The 19,969-nt window shown below is 44.3% G+C and overlaps 1 protein-coding gene across 4 annotated transcripts in view; it reads left to right on the top strand.

The window, feature by feature from the left end:
* robo3 (roundabout, axon guidance receptor, homolog 3 (Drosophila)) overlaps positions 1-19,969 on the top strand; it is a 133,083-nt gene that overhangs the window by 39,926 nt on the left and 73,188 nt on the right. For all 4 annotated transcript variants that reach the window (XM_086161066.1, XM_086161068.1, XM_086161067.1 and 1 more), the window contains exons 3-5: positions 15,689-15,846; positions 17,614-17,734; positions 19,629-19,767. In XM_086161066.1, coding sequence (XP_086017192.1) covers positions 15,689-15,846; positions 17,614-17,734; positions 19,629-19,767 — 418 coding nt within the window. The remainder of the gene's footprint in view (positions 1-15,688; positions 15,847-17,613; positions 17,735-19,628; positions 19,768-19,969) is intronic.

The following is a 19,969-nucleotide window of genomic DNA, read 5'->3' as shown; positions in this document are numbered from 1 at the left end:
TAGGATGCTAGGTTTGTTTGTTGTCTTCCTTTGCTTTTTTTTTTTCGCAGCCTCCGCCGCTGCATTCGGGGTGCTTTATTGAGATTTATAAGATTTTTTTTTTTTTTTATTTAATATGGATATAAAAATGAAGATACTCGGGAATAAAAACTTGCGGAGCGGCCCGGGAACGGTGGCAGCGACAGGTCTTCGTGCATCCGCGGACAAAAGGTCGAGTTTTAATTATTCATGCCGTCCACGAGGGAGCGTGTTCGGGAAAACACAATTAACAGCGAGAGGGTTGAGAAAACAGCTTATAAGGGCGCCGCGCGCCGCGCAAATATACAAAAGGGGCGCTTCAGAACCCGTCCATTAATTCATCCCAAATACCACGGGCGGCGGGGTTTGGGGTTCCGGGCGTCATTCTTGACAGACGGTGAGCGCGGGAGACCGAAGCGATCGATACGCGGTTCAAACAAATCAATCAGATGCAATCACGGCCCCATTAGAGCAGACAAAGAGGCAGGAGATTACAACCCATATCTGCTCGCCGGCGTTGCTACTAAACGGGTCTTTGTCAGAGTGTGTGCGCGCCGGTGTAAATGTTTGACCACCAAATTTTCAAATGCAATTACGCCGACTTGTCGGAGGAGTTATTGAAAGCCCACACGGTGTGTTTTAATGATGACAGCGCCGTGTGTGTGTGTGTGTGTGTGTCGGGTTTCGACAGGGCGATTTAGCAGCCGCGCGAACCAGAACACGGTCATGTCATTTGAAATGTTTTTTTTTTTTTTTTTAATCACAGCAATACTTAGCCCCGTTCGTATTGCCTAACAGCTTATTTTAATTATTTGATAACTCCTTTCATCCCTGACATTTTATTTTTTATTTTTTTTCGGTGCGGTTTTTATTCCCGGGCTTTCAAAGAACTCGTCTCATTCTGCAAATGCCACGCCGACGTTTGAGCTGTCGCGTGGCGGGAGTTTACGCCCGGACACATGATGTCAGATGCTACATTAGCATGTTCTCTCTCTGCATAGGAATGAGGACTTCTGTTCTTCCTTTGTGTGTCCGAGTCACGGCGAGTGATGTCAGCGTGTTTACCAGCAGAAGCCGCCCGTCACTGGATCACAAAAGGCGATACATCACTCAAAACGAACAGGCGAAACTTTTTTTTTTTTTTTTTTTTTTTTTTATTGAGCGAGGTTTGCGCCTTTGAGCGCGCGGCAGGGATTACGATAACGCCCGCTATATCGCGCGGTCAGATTGTGTTTTTTTTTTTGAGGCGGGGCTGGACGTATTTGACCCGACCGCGAATGGTAAATTCGAGGGGCAAACAGCAGCGCGAAATGCTTATTGATTCCTCACCGTCTGTATTTGCACGAGATTCATTTCTCCTTAAGACGCGCTCCCGCTTCGGAGTTGGAAAAGGTCAGCGAACGGGGGCTTAAGTCATTCAAGTGAAGCTTAATGGATTTCTGCTCCTGGATCCATCTGTTTTTGGACTTTGTTGACAGGGTGGAAAATTGGAACTGTTGCTCTCCTCTGTAACGCCGCCGCCGCCGCCATCGCCGCATACCCCCCTTCCCGTCGCAGAGGCAAACTAACAGGGTGAAAAGTGCGCCGGGCGTCCGAGGACCGACCATCTGCTCCGGACACTTGACAGGGAGAACTGCTGCATCCTCTGGGCTTTGGCCATTACTGGATTTAGCGGGTAGTGACAGCTGACGGCGGGGGGGGGGAGCCGAGACGAAAAAGACGCTGATGTCAGATGGACGGCTCACGTCGCAAACCTCTCGGGCGTCGCGGCGAGGAAAAGCGCGCTGACCTGCGTATTTATTCGTGTTACCGTCTGGCCGTGCAGGATCCGGATCCGTCTTGCGGATCCAGAAACCCCTTCGGTCGCTCCCTTTGTCGTTGAGTTTTAATGAGCCAGATTTTTTTAACAAATCCTGATTGGATATTATTTCGTTCTTCAAGGACGTCTCAAAGTTACCCCGATCTGCGCATTTGAAATGTCATTGAAAAAAAACGCAGGGTAATTAAGTCGGCGGATAATCCCTCCGCGCCGGGCAATAATAAGTTTTGGCTAGCTAGCGCTCTCGCATGGCCCTCCATCACAACCACCTGAAAAAAAAAACGTATCGTGACAATGAGATACGACGCGGGAGCGTTGCAGATGCATCATTCATGAATCCAAGTCTTACTAGATTCGGCGGCGATCCATAATACTTGACAGCGTTTCACGGGCGCATCCGTCACTACTTTCGCATCTTGATTTACGGGGCGTGAACCCCCGAACACTTGACGTTCCACTGCAGCAGAACCTGAGTCGACATGTTTTACCAGGAGGTGCGCAACTTTTACCCCGTGCTCGTGTTGGTGCTTGCAAGCTGACACGCCTTCGACAACTGTTGCCATCAAGGAGGCGGTTTAGGACAATCAAGGCTAAAACAAACAGACTGAATAACAGTTTTTATCCCAGAGCGCTCATCGTACTAAATCCGGCACAGCCCCGAACACTTGAACCTCACAGACAGTGCAGCTCAATAAAAAAATTTTTTTTCACTTTCCACTTTTTTTGACTTCTTTAATTTTTGTCTTTTTTCTTTATTTTATTTTTTATTTATATTATTGTAAAATATTATTATATATTATATACTATTCTTTATTTATATTATATATCATATATTAATCTGAATCAGAACACTTTATTGATCCTCCAGGGGGAAATTGCTTTTTGTTGAAAGCAGCTCCTGCTACAGATTCAAGTGGAGAAGAATCAAAATAGAATTAAATGTATAGAAAAATCATAATGATATAATAAATAATGATATTAAAATAATAAATACATAGAAAATATAGAATAAAAGTAGCAAAGAATAATAATAATAAACTAAAAAGAACAGTTAAGGCCAAAATAAGTAAATATAAATAAGGTTAAAGATATTTAAAAATATATGTAATGTATATACATGTGTATTTACATGTATATACAAGTAAATGTATATGATTATATGGGGTAATTTTGTGAAAAAGTAGGGGTTGTTGTACAGTAAAAAAAAGTATATATATGTACATATTATATTATCTTATATTATTTATTTATTTTTCCTCTTTGAGTCGTTATATTATATATTTTTTTAAATATTTCTTTCAATCTCTAACCCGGAGATGCCGCTATTGTTATCCTGCTGTTTGAGGTTGTTTCGATTCCACTGAACGGCTGAGCCGCTATCTCTAGACTTGGTTGCACACTGTGTAATAACAATCCTGGAATCCTTGAATCCACAAGCTCGCCGTCTGTAATCGTGTGTGTGTTTGTGAGACGGCCGTGGGCCGCATTGTGTGCCGATGCCCTTTTTCGGCACCAGGGAGGTTCGGCGAAACACGGCGTCTCCGGTGTTTCCAGATGGGTGCTCTGCAACGGCTTCCGTCGGACCGCGGGTGTAAAGGGGTGTGTGTGTGTGTGTGGGGCGCTACCCTTCGCCTCACAATGAGCTCCTCAGCAATTCTCCGTGACCCTCTTACCCCGCCGCTACAGGCCGAAAGACATCGGCCATTACTAGATTAAAGTAATCCTCTTTTCAGGGCCAGACAATTGCTTTATTAGCTGACCACACACAGAAGCTCCGACCACCTCTGTTGTCGGAGACCCTGAAGGTCCCGGGGTGGCGGAGGGTTACGGCTCCCCATAGCAATGTCATGCATACATTACTTCTGGGACGCTTCTCCTTGTTTAAATTGTCGCCTCGCCCGCCGGCGTCCGATTTCCGCGTGAATTTGACCGGGTTCCGCCGCTCGCAAATGCATTCCCGTAGTCCGGCATCGCATATTTGTGGGCATGTTGCTTGAATTACAACCAGATTAAGTCCACATATGTCTTAAAATCCTCCTCCTCTCTTCTTAAGACCGAACCCTTGGTTTTTTTTTTCAATTCTTAATCCTTTTATCGTTCGTTCCAATTATGTCTCCGTCTTTTGTTTTTTTTGTTTTTTTTTTTTCCAGAATTAAAAAAAAAAAAAAAAAGCTTCTTGTGATAACTTATTCAGGTTTATGAAGAGCTGGAAGCCACTCAGGCTGAATTAAGCATTGTCAAACACTTTGAATATTTCATGAACGGCCCGTGACATTTCAAGAGATGAGGCCCGTCTCAATCGCCGCCATCTCCACGGCGGCGTCCGAAGAACGAGCGCGCTTTTGCTTTTTGCGGGAAAGAGCTGCAGGGGTTCGGGATTCATCTCCGCACGAAGCCTAAAATTTGTCAGTCTCAATTAAAGACTAAACTGGAGCGGACGAATTTCCCCAGCGTGCCGCTTTGGAAGAATTGATGATTTCAATTAGCCACTAAACACACAATTTTGTTAAAGTGAAAGATTGAAGAGCGAGCAAAAGAACGCCGAACATGCGTTAGCATTTCTGAACGAAATGATAAGACCTTATGTTCCCGGCAGAGAGCTGCGTTCCTCTAATACAAACCTACTAGCAGTACCTTTTGCTCGCTCTAAGCGATCTCAGGCAAAACTGTTCTCAGTTCTACTACCTCAGTGGTGGAACAAACTTCCGGAAGCAACAAGACTAGCATCATCTCTCTCAACCTTCAAGAAACAGGTAAAAACTTTTCTCTTTCAGGACTTTTTACTGCGCTGTTGCCCCAGATCAGGCTAGGCATCAAGTTAGGCTATGCAGTGTGTGTGTGTGTGTGTACGTCTTTGTCAAAAAAAAACAAAAAACCTCACTAACCCAAGCTTACTGTTCTGTATATTTCCTGTGCATCTTGTATTTGCAAGTGTTATTTGCAGTCCTTATGTCCTCTATTGTAAGTCGCTTTGGATAAAAGCGTCTGCCAAATGTAATGTAATGTAATGTAATGTAATGTCAGCTTTATCCGCGGACGCGTCCCTCGCTCTCGGGTCACGTGTTTCCGCTCTCCATCGTAAGAGATGGAGCCATTCATCTCCGATACAGCGTTTTAATAACGCGATATTATTGATTAATGTGAGGAAATTGTTTTTTTTTTTTTTTTTTTTTTTTTATTAGCAGCTCCGATACAGGAGGTCCGATACAAATCACTGTCTTGCCCAAAGACACCTCAGCAAGCGAACGTGCTCGCGGCGCTAACTCGGACCCGGATTCTCGCAGGAAAATAAAAAACCATCAGCCGGGGAGTCGCGAAGTTAGATGAATTCCCGGGGAATTAGAGGACACGCTCTACCGAATTTGGCGTCAGGAGCCGGATGGAGAGGAGGGGAGCAGCGTGGGGCCCATCAGGGATTGCAGGAATGAAACACGTAAATAGAGGAATTGGCAGAAAAAAACACACACACACACACACACGTGTGCGCAGGGCCAACATGGCATGCCAGGGGGAGGTTTGCGGTGGATTAACCTCAAGGTTGTCGGGTGGGTGAGCACAGCCGGAGCCGGAGCGGCGGCTCAAAAAATGGGATGGGAACCTGCTGCTGAGACACACATAGGTGAGCCCAGCCCGTGCCAGCAGATCGGGAGGATTTGCACTCCAATAAGAAGTTTGCCTGAATGTGTGTGTGTGTGTGTGTGTTTGTGTGTGTGTGTGTAAACATGCGAACACGGTTGTGTTTAAAGGCAGCCTTATCCGTGTCTGTCCACAATCCCGGGGCCTTTTCTGCGGCGCTGGACGAACGGGGTGGGTTGCGGTGCAGTTGTTGATGAGGTGGTCTTTCATGTGAGAGTTTTTATGCACACACACACACACACACACACACACACACACACACACACGCACACACACACACACACTGTGAATTTGAAATCTGGCCATTTTAATCAAATGGACCAAACATGCTTCGGGGTTGTTCTTCTGTTGGAGTGTGTGCGTGCGTGTGTGTGTGTGTGTGTGGGGGCAGTCGGAAAAAAAAAAAAAATCCTTTTTTTTTTTCCCTTTTTTCCTAATTTTATTTTTAAAGTCATTAATTTCTAAACAGCTGGTGCGCTAACATTTTCCCCCCTAAAATTGACTTATTATTAAATGTATTACCTCTGAAAGCACAACCTGTTAGCCAAATGCTTGATTTTATTTTGTGTTATTTTTGGAGTGGATGCCTATCATTTTGGGTGGCCGCTGTTAATATCCTGTGGCGGCCATTTCGTGTGTGTGTGTGTGTGTGTGTGTGTGTGTGTTTACGCATTTAATAATTTTACCGTCACGCGGGGACGGGTGATGAGCAGCTGTGTGAGCGTGCTTCGGTTTCCTTCGCAATATTGGAGTTGAAATCTCCGTTTCATTTCAGGATGGCTTTATTTTTCCGAACGGGAGAACGGGAGGGGGTTCCAGATGCGTCCGAGATGCCGTAACTGGATGTTTGTGCGGAGGAATTCCTTTTTCGAGGGGTCAGCGTCCGCTCCGAGCCTAAACCGACCTTAATTTACGACGTCTCGAACCGACGGGCCCCCGCTGACCCCGGGAGATTTGTAACAAACACGAGGCGGACAATCTGGCCGCAGATCTCGCCGTGCGCGGGAGAGGCTCGCCAGGTATGTCGGAGCCTCCGGACAAACGTTTCAAATCAAATCTGGTGTTTTTTTTTTTTTTTTTTTTTTGCAAATGACAAATAAAGATGATTTCGCCCCTCAGACGTGGGAAAAAACAAAGCGTGTGATTTGATCTTTGCTTTTTTTTTTTAATTATTTTAGATGATCCGATACCGCCATCTGAATATTTTCCACGCCTCAAGTTGTGTTTTTTTTTTTTTTTTTTTTTTTTTGTCCGGCTTACATAATTTTTTTTTTTTTTTTTTTGCACATACATTGCATGCGTGAACCGGCTTAAAACGGTAATCCCGCCGTCACATGATCGCGGCTTTGGGCCGAACGCTCTGCCCGCAAGCGTGCCCGATCTTCCGTCGTCTCTCGTGTTTTCACGTGCTCGGTTAGCCCCCACACACACACACACACACACACACACACCCTCTAGTGTTTTCGAGGCTGATAATGAGGGCCTCCTGTCCTCGGCTGCATGTGGGGCCCACAGTCATATTGACTGCTGCCAAGTATCAACCCCCCGACTTCCCCCTCCCCCCGAAAGGGCGCAGAGCCGTGGCATTTCTGAGTGCTTAGGAAACCGAGAGACGCTGCGCCTTGACAGATAACCTCATCCATTTGTTTTTACTTACCGCATATTAAGATTAAGAATAAGAATAAGAACGACTTTATTTATCCCGAAGGAAATTGTTGTGCCAGAGTTTCGAGTAAAACACAACAATAATAAATAATAGTAGGAAACAGTAAAAAAAAAAAAAAAAAAAATAATACAAATAAATAAAAAAATTATATTTATATTTTATATTATATTTTATTTATTTATTTTATGTTTATAATATTTTAAAAACATTTTAAGAGTAAGTGTTTTTTCTCTATTTATTCATCATAACACATAGACACCGGAGCTCTTGGGGTGCAGGTGTGACTGGGCCTGGAGACATAGATAGACATAAAATAAGATAAGATAAGATCAGATAAGATGAGATGAGATGAGATGAAATGAGATGAGATGAGATGAGATGAGATGAGGTAAGGTAAGGTAAGATAAGATAAACTTTATTGATCCCGATAGGGTAAATTCTTTTGTCACAGCAGCATAACAGTTTTAGAGTCAATAAATATGACTATAAATATGAATAGAGAGGCAATTAGAAAATAGCAAAAGACATGCACAAATAAATAGACAGCAAAGAGAATAACAACATTAACAACAACAACATCATCATCAAGGATAAGAATGACAACAGAATGGGGAAAAAAAAGATAGTAAGATAAGATAAGATAAGATAAGATAAGATAAGATAAGATAAGATAAGATAAGATGAGGTAAGATAAGGTAAGATAAGTTAAGATAAGATAGGATAAGATAAACTTTATTGATCCCCGACGTGGAAATCCTTTTCTCACAGCAAGGTAACATTGATCGTGTCAATAAATATGAATACAAATATAGAAAGACAATTAGAAGTTAGCAGAAGACATCCAAAAATGAATAGACAGCAGAGACAACAACAACAACAACAACAACAAGTGATAAGAATTGACAACAGAATGGGGAAAAAAGATAGTATGGATGAAAACAACAACAAAAACAACAACATAAACAGAGTGACAATAGCAATGACAAATATGAAGAAAAATAATCAGAATTGGCCGAGACCAACGAGGATAAAATAGAGTTTGCAGACGACACGTTTGACTGGTATTGAGGTCGCGGTAGCGCCGATTCACCTCCGGACGGTCAGAGTTGTATTTTAACTTTTAATTCAATCGCGGACAGTGGTCGGCGTGCGATGGGGACGAGGATAACGCCGACAATGCAAAGAGTGTCAGAGCGTGACACCGTAATGAAATCGAACGCTCGCCCGGTGATTACGGCGAAAGAAGAACAGGCTTGTAATCTGCTGGTAGCGCGTCGCAGCGACTCGCGGCTTTTGGTTTCCGCGTTATCTGAGCCCGCCGGGTAACGATCGGCCTCCCCGAGGCCGGCGGCGAGCGGAACCCCGCGCGTCTTCTCGGCAGAAGACCCAAATATTTGAACGTCGGGTTCTTTTTTTTTACTTTCTCCACCCTTTTCCCGATTGTTGATCAGCGGGGAAGAATCAACGCCGCGTCTCGGCCTGGAGGGTCAGATTTTCTGGCAGCTCTGCGTGGAAATAATTTTTCATGCCGCCGTCGACGTGACTACTGGGACCAGCTGCCTCCCGGCCCCGGTGGCTCCGAGGGGTTTGGGGGGGACGGGGGGGGGTCGCTCCGGGTTTTGGGGGCAGCTGTTGCGGCTGCTAAATGAGAATGGGCGTCGAGGCCGGCAAGCTGACAGACAAAAGAAAATGGAGGGAGTAAATCTGAAGGACGGGGGGCGGCGGACATTGACGAACGGGTTTCTTATGTGCGATCGCTCGCCGGGAGGTCGAGGCGGGTCCGGAGCCGGGGAAGGTGACCCCTCCGGACCGGCGCCGAGGGGGTAATTGAAACGCGATTCACATTCGCCAGAGGCGGACATTTACCCGAGGGCAGGAAAGTCCTCTCGGAAACAAACAACCTTCAATTAAGCCGTTTTTTTTTTTTTTTTTTTGAAGGGGATTTTTCAGGTCAGCTGTCAGAAAATGATGATAAAGCGAGTACGAGGGTCTCGTGTGTGTTGTTCCTGCACCGCGGGGGGTAAATGGAACCGGGTTGGAGGAAGCGTGCGCCTCGTGTTCGCCGCCACAGCTGCACGATTGTCTGCATTTTGATTTGGGAGGGGAGCGGAAGGGGAGGGCGCGGGCATCTGTCTCTGAAAACCAAGCCCCTCCTCCGACCGTCCTCTCCCATCACCGCTCCAAACACACCAATTTCCAGCGCCGACCGTCGCGTTTCATAGGCGTCCACGGCGAGCGGGGCGTCTGCAGGAACCCACCTGAGAGAGAGAGACGGGGGGTTAGAAAAAAAAAAAAACATCTAAGCAGGCTTGATCACGCCATAAGAGGGAGGGATGCAAACATCAGTGTGTGTGTGTGTGTTCACACAAAAGCAGATTGCTTTATGTTGGGACAAGATGTAAGCTGACGGATTGACAGATGACCAGCTCAACCCCCCTCTCACAAACCCAAGGACGCTCTTGTTGCTTCCCCCCCCCTTCAGCTCGTCCCCCTTCGCCTCGGCTCCGCCGGCGAGGAGACTATCTGTCATTCTTTCTTCGCCATCTGAATATTTATCCTTCCGGGGGTGGGGCGCGGGGGCGCGGGGGCGCAGGGGGGGGGGGGGGTCGGCTTCGCCTGGCTTCCGCTTACGGCTCCTGAAACCTTAACGACAGCAATAAAGCTGTTTAATTAAAAGTCAGCCGTCTCAACCCGAAGGTGATTTTTATCGCCCAATTAAACGGCGGAATGACGGCCCGACACGCGGCGGGTTCCCTGAACGCTTCGTCGCCGCCCTCCGTCCGAGGGTCAATATTATTTTTGTTCGTCAACACGTGCGTTACATTTGATTCCCCGTCTGAAATTTTCCCAAACGGCCCGTCGTAATCCGAGGTGACGGGTTCTCCGCCCCGGATGGGGTGACGAACGTGTTCCTCGCCGCGGGGCCACGCAGGGCGACACCGCGGAGGATTCTGATTGTCACAAAGGTAGAGGAAAGTAGGAAAGCTATCTCCCGTCCTGCGGCGGATTGTTTTTTTTTTTTCTCGAGAAGTTTAATCGGGGACGTATCTCTGCGGCTAACCCAGTTTTCCAGACGTGCAGTGCAGTCGCAGCGTTTTTTTTTGCATTTCAGTATACCTTTGTTTTTCGCAGGGGGTTACGTTCCAAAAAGAACCCGTGATAGGCAACATCCATGAAGTAGAAACCGTTTTTTACAATTAATATACATTGCTGCTGTCGTCCTTATATTTTTTTCTTCCTTCTTTATGGAACGAACAGATTCATTAATTCCGTAATGTCCACCTACAGCCGTGTAGCTTTTACCTTCCCTTAGCATGTCCAGAAGTTTAACTTTATCTGCGATAGATAGCATCTTTTGCGTTTTGTCAACATTATGGGTGTTAGAGAAATTCAAAAGTGCAAGAGAATTTGCATGTACGCAATGTAAATTTGGCAAGCTGTTTTTCGTACGTGTACGTATTAAACTGCGACGTTATTGACGCGTTATTGACGCGTTATTGACGTTATTGAAGCGGAGTGACTTTTAGCCAATCAGAATGCAGAACACAATGCACCATGCAAATCTGTGAAAAGTAAACCGCGTTTTAGCGAGGAATCACTGTATTGATTCCCCTGCAACTCCTCTGACTTCCGTTAATCCCACGTTGGACCGAAAAGACGAAAAGAAACGCGCAACTTTTATTCGTAAAAATAAATCCGATTTGATGTATGGACATTTCCCCATTAATCAATCTGTTAGTAACTCGTGACACCGATGCAACTGTCCGTCGGTCGCCTTCCTGCAGCCTCAGTTTGAATTCCACACCTGTGTGTCACACACACACACACACACACATTTGCACCTGTAGATGCGTCTTATCTTCCGCCGCTTTGATGAGCGCGCCCAGCGGTGGGGATTACTCTTGCTTTGTTCGAGGGGTTTAAGGAAAAGGTCAGAGTGCACCCACTTAATATGGGCCCCCCAGGGCCTCGCGGGTAATTGCCAGCGCCTAATAAACTTCTAGAGAGCCTCTTTTGAGCCAAACCTGGGGACGGCGGAGGGCAGAGCGGGGAAAGATCAGGGGCCCCCCTGGAGCCGTGATCCCAGAATGGCGTGTGACAGGTCATTGCGGCGGCCCTTGAAGCTCGTGGCATGCTAATTCAGACCCGGGGGCGCAGCGGAGCGTTCAGTGCCCCTCTGCGGTTCGCTTGACAGTACAGGTTCTTGCACAATTTATTCAGTTCGGTAGGGGGAAGGAGGGGGGTTGTAATCTGCCGCGAGTATCGAGTCGGAAGAAATTTCAGCGGCAGTCGCAGACAAGGTCAGGGGTGCGGTTTGATATGTCATTTCCGAGATCGGACGGGCCAATAGGATCGCGAGCGTCCCGTTCGCCCCCGTTGCCACGTAATTGGTCGTCAAGATCGGGGTCTGACCAGAGCCGGCGGCGGCGGCGGCGGCGGCGTCAGAGGAAGACGGGGACGAGGCAGTTCAGGAACCGACAACGTCTGGTGTCGACCTCTGTTTTATCGGGGCGAAGGCAGAAAGTGTTCTCCCTCAGCTAATGAGGAGAAGAAAAATATCTTACACCCTCCTTAAACACCAATGTGCCAGTCTCCCGTGACCTTGATTACAAACAAAACAGGCTGATTTATCTCTCCGTGCACGCCGCCTCCATCCCCCCGCCACCCCCCCCGCTCACCCCTCATCCAGAAAGGACGCGGCGCTATCTTGACACAAAGAGAAATGAGCCTTTGCACGACGCGGCGTGACAGAGGCGCTGAATTTCCCACATAAAACAAGGCGCTGCAGATAAAGAGAAAATCTGAGAGGAAGGGAGTTTCATGGAGGGACGGATGGACAGATACAGTAGATATATGGATTGTGATGGTAATGGTAATGTCCTGGGGTTTTGTTGGTCTGTCTCTGCTGTCTTTGGGAGAATTGTGTCATCAATCAGATGAAGTGGAAACCCCTTCCTTGCCGGCCCGTGACATTATATCGACATTGGTACCATTTTAGAATTAGAATCAGAAAAAAAAAAATTATTTGTCTCCCCGAAGAGCAAGTTGGAGGGCACGTGGGATAGCGGCATCAAAGAAAAAATAAAGATAATAATAGTAATAATTTGTATATATATATATATATATATATATATGAAATAACGGACTGTACAGAATTATGCCACAGTAAGCTTACTCTGCGTTTATATAATAAATATATCAGGGATCATTATTTGTCCCCAAGGGGCAATTGGAGGGCACCTGGGGTAGCAGCATCAAACTGTGATCATAGAATTAAATAAAATAAAAAAAACAAAAATAAAAAAATAAATAATATATATAAATATATATATATATGTGCACCTAATAATAATCATAATAATAAATGACTCCACAGAATTGTGCTAATCGTAAGTAGGCTCCTTCTGCATTATATAGTAAATATATCATGAGCGGCATTACACTCTATATTTTTATATTTTTCATATATATATATATATATATACACTTTTTTATATAATTTTTTAGATTTTATTTTGTATATTTTTTTTTATATTTTTTCGCCGGCTAATGAGTTCACATGGACATCCTCGCCACACACAAGCAGAATGAATGTACGCTGTGATTGGTCGACAATAGCCCACGCTTTGGTCAGAAGCCGGTGAAATACCAACATCTCTGGCCGAATGACAATTTTTTACGTACAGTAGAACCTGGGCTTATGAATCAAATTTGTTCTTTGATGCTGAAATATTTGCGAACCAAATCAATGTTTCCCTTTGACCTCAATGTAAACCCCGATGATCACCAGTCCCTCAAAAAACATACTGAAAAAACCTTTTTCTAGTTTTTAAAAGAGAATATTCCTGTCATTGTCCCACCGTGGGGGAATTTCAACCACTCACAGCAGGAAGTGGACAGCAAGAAAAAGTGATCGAACCAGAAAACTACAAATAAACAGTATAGAACTTGTTTAGCAGGTTGCAACTGAAAAATATATACCGTAATTCCTGGATTATAAGCCGCTCCTTTTTTTCACACGCTTCGAAACAAAACATTTATCCTCGTCACATCGGACCATTGAAATGACGGTGAAATTCTGAGGACGACTCGTGGTTTTAAATCGCTGAACCAACACGCAATGTTTTTTAAGCAAGTCTTTGCAGAGCTTCCTGCCACCAATGATTGTTCGCCTACCGATCTTGTCGGCGCTCATCTATTGGTTGTTGATTGTCGCCGTAAAGACCCAAAGATTACCAGCGTAAACTTAACCATCGAGATAACGGAAGCGCTCGGCGACTCCATTAAAAATTACCTTCTGTCTCCCGGTTTTTAGTCTGTAACTCTTTGGCAGAACTTTGAATGACAAGTTATGCGAGTAAACGCGCGGCAACTGAAACGTTGCATCGAAACCAATGCGTCTCAATTAGAAGAAGTAAAACTAAACGGTTTATTGTGAATTCCTGTCAATGACGACGTGTTTAGTTAAGCGAGGATGACGTTTTTCCTAATTAGCCGTCGGTTGATTGAAATAATGCTTCATAACAACAGCTGTCGCGTGAATCTCATAACTGGCTAGTAATTAAGCCGAGCACATCCGAGATGTTGTGACATTTACCTCGCTGGAAAAAATGCGATTTATTTTTTTCCTTACCGGTTTCAATTAAAATGCCGCTTTCTGATAAACAGATAAAGCGTCCGACGCTAATTCATGGCAAAGAGTCAGAACTCGGACGTGAACCGGCTGAGTTTTTTTCCAACCCCAAAGACCATTTTTCTTTTTAATCATCACCATAATCACCTCTTTTCATATGATGTCACCGAAAGGGCGCCGTGTTATTTCTGCCGCTTCCATAAAGACAGTCGAGTGAAACCCGCGCTCCCATTTCGCACCGACTCCAAGCTCAAGGGCCGAGCTTCGGACGAGAAAAGGGAATGTCACCGGAACGGCTCGGTAATTGGACCCAACCCTATAATTGTGTCATTCCCTGAGCGTACCGAAGTGCAGAATCTTCCAGAAAGTGCACACATATTATGATATATATATAAATATAGGGCTTTGAAAAGGCGTCCTGGATGTGTGAAGGTTCCTGCTTTGAGAGGAAATTTCTGGCAGTACGACAGCCTAACATGTTGCATTAAGAGTTTACTTCAAAATTTTTATTTTTTTTTAAAACAAACATGAACGCGGTGTCTACCGGTTGTAGACAGAGGGCATTTTAAAAAAGCCCCGACTCTGACAGCGGGATGACGTGTTTGACAGCCTCGCTGTAGCGATGCTGAAGAGTCTGTGAAGAACCGTCAGTTTAAATCAGGACAGCGGTTTTGACATGACTTGCACTTTTTGCGGTAAAAAAAAATGATATCTCTGTTTGCATTTTCGTGACGTACCCCAAACATTTCCCCGAAGCCCTGCGGATGTATTCCTTTTTTTTTTTTTTTTTTCCACGGAAGCCGTAGCAGCCGTGTTTGTATAAGTTATTGATACCGCGATCTGAACGGTTCAACGCATGCAGACGAGCGACGTCGTTCCCCGCCATCAATTAAACATCCGCCTGAGCCTTGATGTCCAAAATCTCGCTCGCTCGCCGGCTTCAAAGGGGAGATTTTTTTTTTTTTGGAGAGAGGAGGTCTCTTAGTAATTGCCTCGGAGAGACAGTGACGTGAAGGGGATTTTTTTTTTTTTTTTTTTTTTTTTTTTTGGTCGGATTTGCTTTTTCAGATCAATGAGGGTTTTTTTTTTTTTTTTTTTTTTTCCGGGGTGGGTGAGGGCGTCATAGAAACCGAGCCATTAGTCTGTCCCTCTTTGTGTGTCACCAGAGGGGGGGCTTAGACCAGATTTGTAGCCTGCAGGCCCTGCACGGCTTTGGCCCCTTCCTAGTGGACTTATCTTGTCGGTGCATCAGCCGAAATTACAAAAACTCCCTTCGCACCTTTCCAGGGAGGTCAAGGAGCTGCAGGGACTGAAATGACAGCGATTCGGTGGAACCCGACACGCCATCCGGCGTCTGATTCGCATTGTTGCGACGAGTGAACAGTAATAAAATCCACCAAAGCCCAAGAAAGGATTTTTTTTTTTTTTTTTTTGGATTTAAAATGAAAAAAAAAATGATTTTTTTTTTTTTGCATGGGGCCCAAGAAAGGATTTTTTTTATTTAAATCCAAAAATAAAAAAAATCCTTTTTTGGGCCCCATGCAGAAAATTTGTTGAATGAACATTTAAATTTTAAATGTCCATTAAACTGATTTTTTTTGCATGGGGCCTACTTCCACACGTCCAGATATATTTATGTGCGCGCATTCACCAAGGGAGGGTGTGTGTGTTTGTGCGGGTCAGACTGAATAATTCATTTGCTAGTGTGTGTGTGTGTGTGTGTCAGCCATCATTATGTATGCGCCCACACGACACCGAGTCGATGTGAAACCAAGACACCCCACTTTGAAATTTACGGCCTTACAGTGTAATTAGCACAGTCTCATCAGATTGTGTGTTATTTGTGTACTTCGTATCCGTAAAGTGTCACGACGCGTCGACTCTGAACGGTTTCCACGGTTTCTCTCCCCGGCAGTTCTCCGAGACGACTTCCGTCAGACGCCCAGCGACGTGGTGGTGGCGGCGGGGGAGCCGGCCGTCATGGAGTGCATCCCCCCCAGGGGACACCCGGAGCCGACCATCTCCTGGAAGAGAAACAACATCCGGGTCAACGACAGAGACGAGAGGATCACGGTTGGTTTGCCGGCGCTTGTCGGTGTTGGTTAAATATTAAAATGCTGAGGTTTTTTTTTTTTTTTTTTTTTTTTGAACCCCAGTCGCATCCTGCTACTTCTGTTGATTTATTCTATTCTTTTTGTCATTGCTTTTGTCACACTGTCTATGTTTAGGTGGTCTAATTTTCAATCATACTGTCGTTCACCCCCCCATTCTGTTGTCCGTTCTGTTCTCTATGCTCTCTATTCATTTGTGAATGCCTTTTGCCATTTTCGTCTAATTGTCCCTCTATTTAATGCAAGATAAGATAAGATGAGATAAGATGAGATAAGATGAGATAAGATGAGATAAGATGAGATGAGATGAGATGAGATGAGATGAGATGAGATGAGATGAGATAAGACATAATAAGATAAGATGAGGTAAGATCAGTTAAGATCAGTTAAGATAAAATAAGACAAGACAAGATAAGATAAGATAAGATAAGATAAGATAAGATAAGATAAGATAAGATAAGATGAGTAAGGATAAGATAAATTAAGATGAGATAGAATAAGACAAGTTAAGATAAGACAAGATGAGCTGGGACAAGAAAAGATAAGATAAGATGAGATTAGATGAGATAAGTTAAGATAAGATAAGATAAGATAAGATAAGATAAGATAAGATAAGATACGATAAGATAAGATAAGATAAGATAAGATAAGATAAGATAAGATGAGGTAAGATCAGTTAAGATAAGATAAGATAAGATAAGATAAGATAAGATAAGATAAGATGAGATGAGTAAGATAAGTTAAGATAAGACAAGATGAACTGGGACAAGAAAAGATAAGATAAGATAACATGAGATGAGATAAGATCACATAAGTGAAGATCAGTTAAGATCAGTTAAGATCAGTTAAGATAAGATGAGGTAAGATCAGTTAACATAAGTTAAGATAAGATGAATTTGATTGATTGCCAAAGGGGAAATTCTTTTGTCACAGCAGTGTAACAGTCATAACGTCAAAAATAAATATGAATATAAATATAAATGGAGAGACAGTTAGAAGACAGAAGAGGAATAAACAGACAGCAGGGAGAAGAGCAGCAGCAACATCAGGGGTGAGAATGGACAACATGAAGGAACAGCAAGGGGGAAAAATGGACAACCAAAACTAAGCGACAACATAAATAGAGTTTCAATAGCAATGATGAGAAGTCAAGCATTCTGTATTTATATTTCTATTCACATTTATTGACAAACGAAGGATCGATAAAGTTCATCTTCTGATAAAACTCCCGTTGTGTGAGGAACTTGAGCGCTGAAAGAGTTAAATTAGGACTTCAATCGTGCAACGCCATGTTTAATTTCATAAAGAGTCTGAATAACCGAATGAAAAAATGGAATAAGCAGGAGAGATAACGAATGAGCGAGTGATTGAATGAACGAATGACGACCGCGCTGCTGTTTCTCTCTTTTCAAACGCTACAATATTTTATTCTTTTTGAACGCGAGCGCCTCTGAATAACAACAAGCTATTGTTTTATATTTTCCTTTTTTTTTTTTTTTTTTTGACAAAAAAAAAAAAACTGCAAATGGCTGGATTTGTTTGTGGCAAATTTTTGACGCGCTAGATCTTTCCCTCGATTTTGCCCGCTTCCGTCGGACGGTGTTGATGAGAAGCCGTGAAACGAGCAGTCGCGCCGATAAAAATGCCGTCAAAGCGGATTTTTTTTGCGTTTCTTCCCGCTCATCATTTGCCTTTCGCCTCTCTCGTCGGTCTTCTCTCGCATCCTTAGATCCGCGGAGGCAAGCTGATGATCTCCAACACCAGGAAAAGCGACGCCGGCATGTACGTGTGCGTCGGCACCAACATGGTGGGGGAGAAAGACAGCGATCCTGCTGAATTAGTGGTGTTCGGTAAGTCATCGCTACTAATGATGTTAAGTTTAGCGCCGCCCGCTGTGAGTTTAAGCTTTAAGCCAATTAAAGCTATAATGTCCTGCAGCCAATGAAAACAGCGATGATGTTGTTTCTGAAGTGCCGGTAATGTTCAGCGACGCGGCGCTGAATGTCTGCCGGTGCCGTTTTCACGTACGCTATTGTCACATCATTTCTGCGAAACTAATATTATGGCTTTTCTATTTCGAGTTAGAATTCCACCCTGAATGATCCCCTCCTGCGTGTTGTATTATGTAACTCCAGCCTGATCCCGAATGCGCCGCCACCGAATCATATCGGTTCCCGTTCAAATACCGATCCTTTATTTTATTTTTTTTTCTTCCCGGACCTGCATTTTTCCCCGTCGGCCGCCGCCGCCGGAGCGTAAGATGAATGTCTCCCCGCTGGCTTGCCACTTGCCCTCCTCCTCCGACCTCTTTGCTCCTCTGATTCCGAAAGCGCGAATCGATCGCAGGAAACAGATAGAGAATTGATATTTTCTTTTTTTTTTTTTCGGGGTCCCGGAGGCCTCCACCTTCCCGCGGCCGCCTCCCAGATGCTTCCCACGCCGTGCAGGAACAATCACAACTAAAACCACGATGGAACCCCTAATTGGTTTATTCGCAGTCCCGCTTATTGTGCGACCTGACCCTTTTTTTAAATGATGAAATGCGCAAGATCATCACCAGAGCGCCGAATCGATATTAATAAAAATGTCCTCATCTTTGATGCAGATTTATTCCTTTACCTCGGATTTGGTCCCTTGCCGGATACTTTTGTGAGCGGTAACGCCCTGGAGGCTCGGTCCGTGCGTCTGACGGGGAATCTATCGAATCTTCAGACGTAAATTGAGCTCGGAAAGCGGTGCAAATCCACTTTCTCGCACCTGGCGCTCCACTTCTGCTATTTTACTCCATTCTGTCTCTTATCTCGACTCCATTCAGTGTGTCGGGCTGTCGTCCGGATGCTTTTTTTTTTTGGAAAGACCTCCTATATGACAGTGTTTCCCAACCACATTAGTGTGCCGTGAGAGATCCTCAGGTGTGCCGCGGAAAAACGCCCACTTTCACCTGATTGGTCCGAAAATTATTTATCCAACGCAAATAATGTGTCCTTGTATGTCTATGTGGGCAGCGTGTCCATTCGATGGCGACAGGTAGTGATTAACCCGTGCATCTGTGTATCAGAGTGATTAGTGACGCTTTGCGTGATACATTTTTTAAATAAAAAGTACTTGTATCTGCGTAAACAAACAGGCAGCGTTGTTGAAAACTACAAAGACGAGTGAGAAAGCAGTGAAAGCTGCTATAAAGTTGCTGAACTCATCTTTAAATCCAAACAGCCGCACAGCGTAGCAAAACATTAATACTACCTGCCGGCAGAATCATTGTAGAAGAAATGCTCGGCTCTGGCGTTGATAAAGAAATAGCCAGAATTCTCTCAAATAATACCATTTTCAGACATATTGATGACATGTCTTCAGATATTGAAAAAAAGTGTTCTAGAAAAGTTGCACATCAGTGGGAAAATTTGCATTGCAACTTGACGAATCTACAGATATTGGATATATTAGATTTCACACTAAGTAAATTGAGACTACAGTTTCATTCTAACTCGTAAAAAAAATGTTTTTGACATATTTATTTGGTGGTGTGATTTTTCTCATGTAAAATATGTGCCGTGGCTCAAAAAAGGTTGGTAAACACTGCTAGATGATACGTTTACGATGACTTGAACGCTGTTTTGCAAAAAGCCGCGTCCAAAGAACGGCGCTTTTTTTTTTTTTTTTTTTTTTTACAAAACGCTGACGAATCTGAAAAAGTCGAACGGTAATTAGCAAGTCGCAGAGCAAGCAACTCTTGTCCGATTTCAGAGCGGCCCATGTTCACCAAGCAGCCGGTGAACCAGGTGGTGATGGCGGACGACACGGTGGACTTCTTCTGCGAGGTGCACGGCGACCCCGCCCCGACCGTCCGCTGGCGCCGGGAGGAAGGCGAGCTGCCCCGGGGAAGGTGAGAAAGAAAAACCCTGACATTTTATTATATTGCAAAAGAAAAAGAAATGTAAAAAAAAAAATGTATATTTGCAAGAAAATTCCCTGGAAAAATTAAATAATATCAAATTTCATCATTAAAATGAATTGGTCCGGCTTAGAGTTATTGGTACGTGTTTCTAAATTAGAAAAATATACTGAATAAGTAACAAATAATGCTT

The sequence above is a fragment of the Fistularia commersonii genome, chromosome 15, assembly GCF_037954325.1.
Source record: "Fistularia commersonii isolate RoL2024-O1a breed Wild chromosome 15, RoL_Fcom_v1.0, whole genome shotgun sequence".
Classification (NCBI taxonomy): domain Eukaryota; kingdom Metazoa; phylum Chordata; class Actinopteri; order Syngnathiformes; family Fistulariidae; genus Fistularia; species Fistularia commersonii.
Note: the sequence above shows the minus strand (reverse complement) of the source record. Positions and strands in the feature narration are given on the sequence as shown.